Source organism: Gigantopelta aegis, chromosome 12 (assembly GCF_016097555.1).
Source record: "Gigantopelta aegis isolate Gae_Host chromosome 12, Gae_host_genome, whole genome shotgun sequence".
In the NCBI taxonomy this organism is placed as follows: Eukaryota; Metazoa; Mollusca; class Gastropoda; order Neomphalida; family Peltospiridae; genus Gigantopelta; species Gigantopelta aegis.
The window spans coordinates 52,058,128-52,068,151 of record NC_054710.1 but is presented as its reverse complement, the minus strand read 5'-3'; the positions used below and the strand labels follow the sequence as shown (position 1 = coordinate 52,068,151).

Genomic DNA, 10,024 nt, shown 5'->3' with positions numbered 1-10,024 from the left:
CATTGACATTGACTTGCAGAAGCTGAACCGGCCTCGGTGGCGTAGTGGTTAAGCCATCGGACTACAGGCTGGTAGGTACAGGTTCGCAGCCCGGTACCGGCTCCAACCCAGAGCGAGTTCTTAAGGGCTCAATGGGTAGGTGTAAGGCCACTACACCCTCTTCTCTCTCACTAACTACTAACCAACTAACAATTAACCTACTGTCCTGGACAGACAGCCCAGATAGCTGAGGTGTGTGCCCAGGACAGCGTGCTTGAACCTTAATTGGATATAAGCACGAAAATAAGTTGAAATGAAATAAATGCAGAAGCTGATGATGATGATAACTAGTTTAACGTGCCCATATACCACTAGGGTTTCGAACACGCCCATCCCGAGTCCGACCTCCGATAAGATCGGTGGCCTGACTCGGGATGGAGGGGGGGGGGGGGGGGGGGAGGTGAAAATGGGCAGAATTTTGAAAATAGCAATTAGTAAAAAAGTTAATAAATTAAAGAAAAAAAAGAAAAAGGTTACAAGCCAAAAATAAAAAAGAATTGACTGCTCGGCCGAATATTTATATAATTTGGAGCATTTTAGAAGGACAGTCCAAAATTAAATAAGAGAAAGAAGAGAGGATCGGACTATTTAATAATATTACACAAAAGAAGTAATTTCGACATAAAATTTTGAACGCAGATCTAAACGTTTAAAGTCCGGTCGATATGTCCACGCGAGTGGCCTCGTTAAGGCCGTTTGGGTGCACAGCTTAAAGGGACGAGATGGGTTGCATCCCGTCAAGAAAACCCCTAGATTGACAGTCGATAGACGTTGAAGGTGTAGTGCTGTGCTGAAATACAGATCTTGAGAAGCCGGATCCGTCTGAACGAGTAGAGTATCAGACTAGGGTATAGTCCAGTCGTCATGGGTTGGTATAGTGGTGCGGACGGGCCCGACTCCGGAGGATACGAGATGGTATCACTATAAAATAATGTAAAGTCTAGAAAAAGAGTAGTAGGGGCCGACCCCGCTTCCTATTTCTTCTTAGAGTGAGGCGGTCAATCTTCCAGTGCTGCTAGGACAGGCTCGGACATGTAGAGACTAAACGCGAACACCCCTGGCGTTCTGCAGAATGGCCGTCATACGAGTGACGAAAAAACAAGTCAACATAGTCAGACGGAGAAAAACGTGGAGGCGAGGAATCTCGCTGAAAAAGAATCCAACCTGGTGGTGCAGACTGTCGAAACGAGAAGCGTTCCAGCGTTCAATCTGTTCCAATGGCCGCATACATCCCAGTAGAAAACTTCATTTCGCTGACAAAAACAACGAAATGAAGGACCCCCAAGTCGAGCACACGAAAGCACGTGCAGTGTGCACAAGCGAAACAAACACGTCTTACCGCGTGGAGCTCCAGACTGGGAATGCAGAAGCTGAGAAGATATTTTGTTTAATTGAAGGTTATTACCCATGTGGCATGTTTAACTCATTCGTTTGTTTCCTGTCACCGCTAATCCTTCAGTGGAGTATGACCGTTGATTACAGCTGAATAAGATCATGAGTCTTTAAATAATCCTAACACTGGGCATCTTTAATGACCGCCGCCTTCAGCAGTTCATGTTTATTTACCAATCATATCTGACTAGAAACAATCAAAAACATAGCATAACACCTCATTTGTTTTGTTTCTCGAGACTCGATAGAGTGACCATACATACAGATGACATGTACAGCCAATGGCAAGTCGTCTACTGTTCAGTGAGGATGCTGAGAACCAATCGAATTACACCACCAGTAACTGCGTGTCACGGAAGTTATTGAGTGCCCGTTTGTTTTTCAATTACGATCAGAGAATTACAATGGAACTTTACTTTGAAGGAAAATAAACCCAAAGCTACAGACATGGCCATATAAACACATTTAATTTATAATTTCAGAGATGATTGAAAAAGTAGACATAACCAGGGACAAAAAATAAACCAAAAAACGTCTTCACGGCGATCAACTTTCGATTATACAGATGGTTAAAATCATATACACGTAAAGCGTTTAATTATTATAGACGCTATGCAACAACAACATAATTATATATACACACATACATACACATATATATATATGTAATATAATAGGTAGTGTAACATGTGTAATCAGTGTGTGATATTTTTTAAAGTTGCATATACAGTTAAAACAAAAACACGTTACACTAAGCATATACTGCATTACAGAGTGCTATACCCATAATGCAATCATCATAATATATCTTGTTCACACGACAAATGACATAAAAACATCAGTAATATAAAAATTCCTACAGCATTGTAAATTCATTAAAACGATGCATCACATAAAATGATATATTTCTTGTATTTCAGGTTGATACAAATAACAATGTGTTTGTCATAATTTCAAGAATCTTCATAATGTATGGGTTATAGTCTTCGTAATTCCAGGAATCTAATCTTCATAATTCCAGAATGTAATATTCTGGGATGTTGTCTTAGTAGTGTGTGGGGTCTAATGTTCGTGCTGACTAATATAATATTCATTTTGGAATTCGTGGTTTCTCATTACCATAATTGCCCGAATCGTCATAATTCTAGGAATCAAATCTTCATAATTCCAGGAATCTATTCTTCATAATACCAGCAATCTAATTTTCATTACGATTGTTTCAGAATTTCATTGGTCTGATCTTCATCACTGATGTTTTCATAGAATAATAGTGACCTCGCCAGCTACTCCAGTCCACACCATCCGCGTACGACTTCTGAGATGCTCCTAAATACTGGCCGTTCAGGTTTGAGGAGTGGCAGGACTTGTACCACCAGGCTCCTTTGAACATCTGGGCACAGTTGGATTTATATGCATCCAAGTCCAGATCTCTTGCTGAGAACCTGTAGCCACTGTGGTTACCAAGACCGTCTCCTGAAAACAAAGCAGACATTTAACACACACATACACACACACACACACACACACACACACACATACACACACACACACACACACACATACACACACACATACACACACACACACACACCACACACACACACTCATACACACGCACACATACACATACACATACACACACACACACACATACACATACACACACAGACACACATGCAACACACACAAAACCACACACACAGCATGGGAGAAAACTAAATAAATACATACAAACATAAGGAACTGAGCTTGTTTTAAGATGTGAAATGAACCGGTTCTAGCTGAGTTGTAAACTGCTCGACTGAATCGTGGTGAGTTGTGTAGTGAATCTCATCTTCGTTTGGAATCCGCCCACCCAGTCAGTCCCCAGGAACTATACATGACAAACCGCTGTATGTGCTGCCTTGATGCGCTGACGGAGTGGACGTGGTGTTCGGCGATCGCAACCCTCCTGCTCAATTCGAATAGTTCAAAGGGAATATTGATGACTTGACTCCCATTAGAAATAATCTAGACCCAATCACGTGACTTCATAATTCTCTACATATCTGTGTCAGTGTTTCTCCCCCTCCCCAGACAGTACACTTACGCCTAAGAATCGAGTCGTTAAAACTCACTGTGGGTGAGAACGAAAGAACCGTTCATGCATTAATTACCTCTGTCTACACCAGATTGGGATTTAACTGAAAGACGGGCTGCTTAATTAGTTGCACAATGATCGTCATTTGCCGAGTAATTAGGACACCGTCGCAAGATCAAATACAAAATGCAATCACACTCGTGTAGAATTTACTCTTATTGCGGTAGGCGGTTAGATCTGGATTTTGTATTCAAATAATTTCGTACGTACGAATAAATAATGTTTTAGGAAATAAAATGAATTTTAACCTAGTACAAATATTAGAACGACCAGAAACAAGATTAATATGCAGCCACTAGCATTTTATGTAGATTTTTTTTTTTTGGTAAATAGTCCGACGCACTTTATTTTGGCAGCCCGTCTAAAATGCTCAAATCACCTTAAAACAATTGTATTATTTCGACTTAATTTTGTAGTAATATGAATTAGCTCATTTTGACCTAACAACTAAATTCGTATCCCAAATTCCGCCCACATTAAATTCATGTATCTCGAGGTTGACTATTACATACGTAGATATTAACGCACTGGCACAGGGGATAATTAAATCCTTTTTGGCCTCAAAAATTGTCCAATGCCGTTGCTGGGACACGAACCTGTGGCACCGATTCGCCCGCAAATTGCAAGACTAACCACGATACGCTCTGAGCTATCGAAGCTTCTATAAAAAAGGAAGTTTCTTTAACTCAACCATATGCATGGGGCCTACAATCTACGCGGTCGATCCTGCTTACGTGCATCAAACAGTGGGCAGACCTGGCACTGGCTAGTATGTATTGATGTATGAATATCTATATATTGTGTGTATGTCGAGGTTGACTATTACATACATAGATATTAACGCACTGGCACAGGGGATAATTAAATCCTTTCTGGCCTCAAAAATTGTCCCATGCCGTTGGTGGGACTCGAACCTGTGGCACCGATTCGCCCGCAAATTGCAAGACTAACCACGATACGCTCTGAGCTATCGAAGCTTCCATAAAAAAGAACGTTTCTTTAACTCAACCATATGCATGGGGCCTACAATCTACGCGGTCGATCCCGATTACGTTCAAGAAACAGTGGGCAGAACTGGCACTGGCTAGTATGTATTGATGTATGAATATCTATATATTGTATGTATGTCGAGGTTGACTATTACATACATAGATATTAACGCACTGGCACAGGGGATAATTAAATCCTTTCTGGCCTCAAAAATTGTCCCATGCCGTTGCTGGGACTCGAACCTGTGGCACCAATTCACCCGCAAATTGCCAGACTAACCACGATACGCTCTGAGCTATCGAAGCTTCCATAAAAAAGGAAGTTTCTTTAACTCAACCATATGCATGGGGCCTACAATCTACGCGGTCGATCCCGCTTACGTGCATGAAACAGTGTGCAGAACGGGCACTGGCTAGTATGTATTGATGTATGAATATCTATATATTGTATGTATGTCGAGGTTGACTATTACATACATAAATATTAACGCACTGGCACAGGGGATAATTAAATCCTTTCTGGCCTCAAAAATTGTGCCATGCCGTTGCTGGGACTCGAACCTGTGGCACCGATTCGCCCGCAAATTGCAGGACTAACCACGATACGCTCTGAGCTATCGAAGCTTCCATAAAAAACGAAGTTTCTTTAACTCAACCATATGCATGGGCCCTACAATCTACGCGGTCGATCCCGCTTACGTGCATGAAACAGTGGACAGACCTGGCACTGGCTAGTATGTATTGATGTATGAATATCTATATATTGTATGTATGTCGAGGTTGACTATTACATACATAGATATTAACGCACTGGCACAGGGGATAATTAAATCCTTTCTGGCCTCATAAATTGTCCCATGCCGTTGCTGGGACTCGAACCTGTGGCACCAGTTTGCCCGCAAATTCCAAGACTAACCACGATACGCTCTGAGCTATCGAAGCTTCCATAAAAAAGGAAGTTTCTTTAACTCAACCATATGCATGGGGCCTACAATCTACGCGGTCGATCCCGCTTACGAGCATGAAACAGTGTGCAGAACTGGCACTGGCTAGTATGTATTGATGTATGAATATCAATATATTGTATGTATGTCGAGGTTGACTATTACATACATAGATATTAACGCACTGGCACAGGGGATAATTAAGTCCTTTCTGGCCTCAAAAATTGTCCCATGCCGTTGCTGCGACTCGAACCTGTGGCACCGATTCGCCCGCAAATTGCAAGACTAACCACGATACGCTCTGAGCTATCGAAGCTTCCATAAAAAAGAAGGTTTCTTTAACTCAACCATATGCATGGGGCCTACAATCTACGCGGTCGATCCCGATTACGTTCATGAAACAGTGGGCAGAACTGGCACTGGCTAGTATGTATTGATGTATGAATATCTATATATTGTATGTATGTCGAGGTTGACTATTACATACTTAGATATTAACGCACTGGCACAGGGGATAATTAAATCCTTTCTGGCCTCAAAAATTGTCCCATGCCGTTGCTGGGACTCGAACCTGTGGCACCAATTCGCCCGCAAATTGCAAGACTAACCACGATACGCTCTGAGCTATCGAAGCTTCCATAAAAAAGGAAGTTTCTTTAACTCAACCATATGCATGGGGCCTACAATCCTCGCGGTCGATCCCGCTTACGTGCATGAAACAGTGTGCAGAACTGGCACTGGCTAGTATGTATTGATGTATGAATATCTATATATTGTATGTATGTCGAGGTTGACTATTACATACATAAATATTAACGTACTGGCACAGGGGATAATTAAATCCTTTCTGGCCTCAAAAATTGTCCCATGCCGTTGCTGGGACTCGAACCTGTGGCACCGATTCGCCCGCAAATCGCAGGACTAACCACGATACGCTCTGAGCTATCGAAGCTTCCATAAAAAAGGAAGTTTCTTTAACTCAACCATATGCATGGGGCCTACAATCTACGCGGTCGATCCCGCTTACGTGCATGAAACAGTGTGCAGAACTGGCACTGGCTAGTGTGTATTGATGTATGAATATCTATATATTGTATGTATGTCGAGGTTGACTATTACATACATAGATATTAACGCACTGACACAGGGGATAATTAAATCCTTTCTGGCCTCAAAAATTGTCCCATGCCGTTGCTGGGACTCGAACCTGTGGCACCGATTTGCCCGCAAATTGCAAGACTAACCACGATAAGCTCTGAGCTATCGAAGCTTCCATAAAAAAAGGACGTTTCTTTAACTCAACCATATGCATGGGGCCTACAATCTACGCGGTCGATCCCGCTTACGTGCATGAAACAGTGGGCAGACCTGGCACTGGCTAGTATGTATTGATGTATGAATATCTATATATTGTATGTATGTCGAGGTTGACTATTACATACATAGATATTAACGCACTGGCACAGGGTATAATTAAATCCTTTCTGGCCTCACAAATTATCCCATGCCTTTGCTGGGACTCGAACCTGTGCGATATATATATAATGTAACACGTAGCATAACCAGTGTAATTCTTGTGCAATATATATAATGTAACAGGTAGCATAACCAGTGTAATTCGTGTGCGATATATATAATGTAACACGTAGCATGCATAACCAATATAATCAGTGTGATATATATATATATAATATATATATATATATATATATATATATATATATATATGTATATATGTATATATATATATATATATATATATATATATATATATATATATATATATATATATATATATAGATAGATATTTCTATATATATATATATATATATATATCTGTGTGTGTGTGTGTGTGTCTCTGTGTGTGTGTGTGTGTGTGTGTGTGTGTGTGTGTGTGTGTAATATAATAGGTGGTGTAACATGTGTAATCAGTGTGTGCCATTTTTCAAAGTTGCATATACAGTTAAAACAAAAACACGTTACACTAAGCATATATTGCATTACAGAGGGCTATACCCATAATGCAATCGTCAAAATATATATATACTCTTCAAAAAAAGAAACGCAAAAGGGTACAAATGGGTTATAACTCCGATTTTATGTTTCCTACCGGTTCATGCTTTGTGAATATAAGGTCATTGCATGTCCCAAACACATTCCCACGGTTACATTCGATAAAACGCAGCTACTGTACAATAAAGTTCCAAAATGTGAATATTCGCAAAAACGCAGCCACGTGCAAACCATGTCACCACTGCACGTGCGTTGTCTGCACGTGCAACATGAACACCGACAGTATAAAAGTGCAGGGTGTTCGCTTGCCTGGCCTCTGTATCTGGCCGACAGTTGACAATCCAGGACATGCCACGTCTCAGTGAACCGCAGAGAAACAATGCCATCGGCCGACTAGACGCAGGCGAATCCAGAACGGCCGTTGCCAGGGCATTCCATGTGTCCCCAAGCACCATCTCCAGACTGTGGGACCGTTACCAGCAACATGGATCAACACGTGACCTCCCTAGATCCGGTCGACCACGGGTCACTACCCCCGGGCAGGACCGCTACATCCGGGTACGCCACCTTCGGGAACGATTGACTACTGCCACCTCCACAGCCGCAGCAATACCAGGTTTGCGCAGGATATCCGACCAGACCGTACGGAACCGCCTACGTGAGGTAGGAATTCGTGCCAGACGTCCAGTTCGAGGTGTCATCTTAACACCACAACACCGTCGACTCCGACTGCAGTAGTGCCAGATTCATCGACAATGGCCTCAACTGCGATGGAGACAGGTGTGGTTCAGTGACGAGTCCCGATTTCTTCTCCGACGTCATGATGGAAGATGTCGCGTGTATAGGCGTCGTGGTGAACGTTATGCGGCAAACTGCGTGCAGGAAGTGGACAGATTCGGCGGGGGTAGTGTCATGGTGTGGGCAGCCATCTCACACACTGGCAGAACTGACCTGGTCCACGTGCAGGGCAACCTGAATGCACAGGGCTACATTGACCAGATCCTCCGGCCACACATCGTTCCAGTTATGGCCAACGCCAACGCAGTGTTCCAACATGACAACGCCAGGCCTCACACAGCACGTCTCACAACGGCTTTCCTACAGAGCAACAACATTAATGTCCTTCCTTGGCCATCGATATCACCGGATTTGAACCCAATTGAGCATCTGTGGGACGAGTTGGACCGACGCCTCCGACAGCGACAACCACAGCCCCAGACCCTGCCCGAGCTGGCAGCAGCCTTGCAGGCCGAGTGGGCCACCATCCCCTGGGACGTCATCCGTACTCTGGTTGCTTCAATGGGCAGGCGGTGCCAGGCAGTTGTCAACACACGCGGAGGCCACACCCGGTATTGACTCCAGATGACCTTGACCTTGGTGGTGTGTCCTATCACTTACTCACAATGGACTAGAGTGAATTGTGAACAATCCTGCAACATTTGGTAATTATCGGACTCACCATTCAATAATTAAATCAATTCTCCAAATGTTACGACAATGTGGTTTTGCGTTTCTTCTTTTGAAGAGTATATATATATATTGTTCATACGACAAATGACATAAAAACATCAGTAATATAAAATATCCCTACAACATTTTAAATTCATTAAGACGATGCATCACATAAAATGATTTATTTCTTGTATTTCAGGTTGATAGAAATAACAATGGGTTTGTCATAATTCCAAGCATCTTCATAATTAATGGGTTATAGTCTTCGTAATTCCAGGAATCTAATCTTCTTAGTTCTAGGAATGTAATATTCTGGGATGTAGTCTTACTAGTGTGGGGGTCTAATGTTCGTGCTGACTAATGGAATATTCGTTTTGGAATTGGTAATACACACACAAATACACACACAAAACACACAGACGCATAGCCAAGGACACAACAAGCAAACCAACACCAAAAACAAGAACAAGAAAGAGCATTACATTTAATAATAATAATAACAACAACAAAAAAATCCCATAATTATAAACAATTAAAAAATAGCCAGCTCTGAATTTGTACACGTGAGTGCGTGTACGTGTGTGTGTGTGTGTGTGTGTGTGTGTAATACTGATAGTTCTAATTTTGGTTTGTCTTATATATGATTGCTTGAAGCTGCACGTGCATCAAGTGTATTTGAAACGTTGATTTAAAAATCAAAAACGATAACAAATATATGATTGTAACAGCTTATTAATTAACACGAGTTTGTAATAAATGTATCATTGTAATACGTATTGTTATAACAGCTTATTAATTAACACGAGTTTGTAATAAATGTATCATTGTAATACGTATTGTTGTAACAGCTTATTAATTAACACGAGTTTGTAATAAATGTATCATTGCAATACGTATTAATATAGCAGCTTATTAATTAACACGAGTTTGTAATAAATGTATCATTGTAATACGTATTGTTGTAACAGCTTATTAATTAACACGAGTTTGTAATAAATGTATCATTGCAATACGTATTGTTATAGCAGCTTATTAATTAACACGAGTTTGTAATA

At 41.5% G+C, this 10,024-nt stretch overlaps 1 protein-coding gene across 1 annotated transcript in view; it reads right to left on the bottom strand.

Moving 5' to 3' along the window:
* Nucleotides 1-1,583: 1,583 nt before the first annotated feature.
* The window catches only part of LOC121386667 (microfibril-associated glycoprotein 4-like), a 14,787-nt gene continuing 6,346 nt past the window's right edge, over nucleotides 1,584-10,024 (bottom strand). Inside the window, exon 5 of the mRNA XM_041517649.1 lies at nucleotides 1,584-2,904. Coding sequence (XP_041373583.1) covers nucleotides 2,651-2,904 — 254 coding nt within the window. The 3' untranslated portion in view covers nucleotides 1,584-2,650. The remainder of the gene's footprint in view (nucleotides 2,905-10,024) is intronic.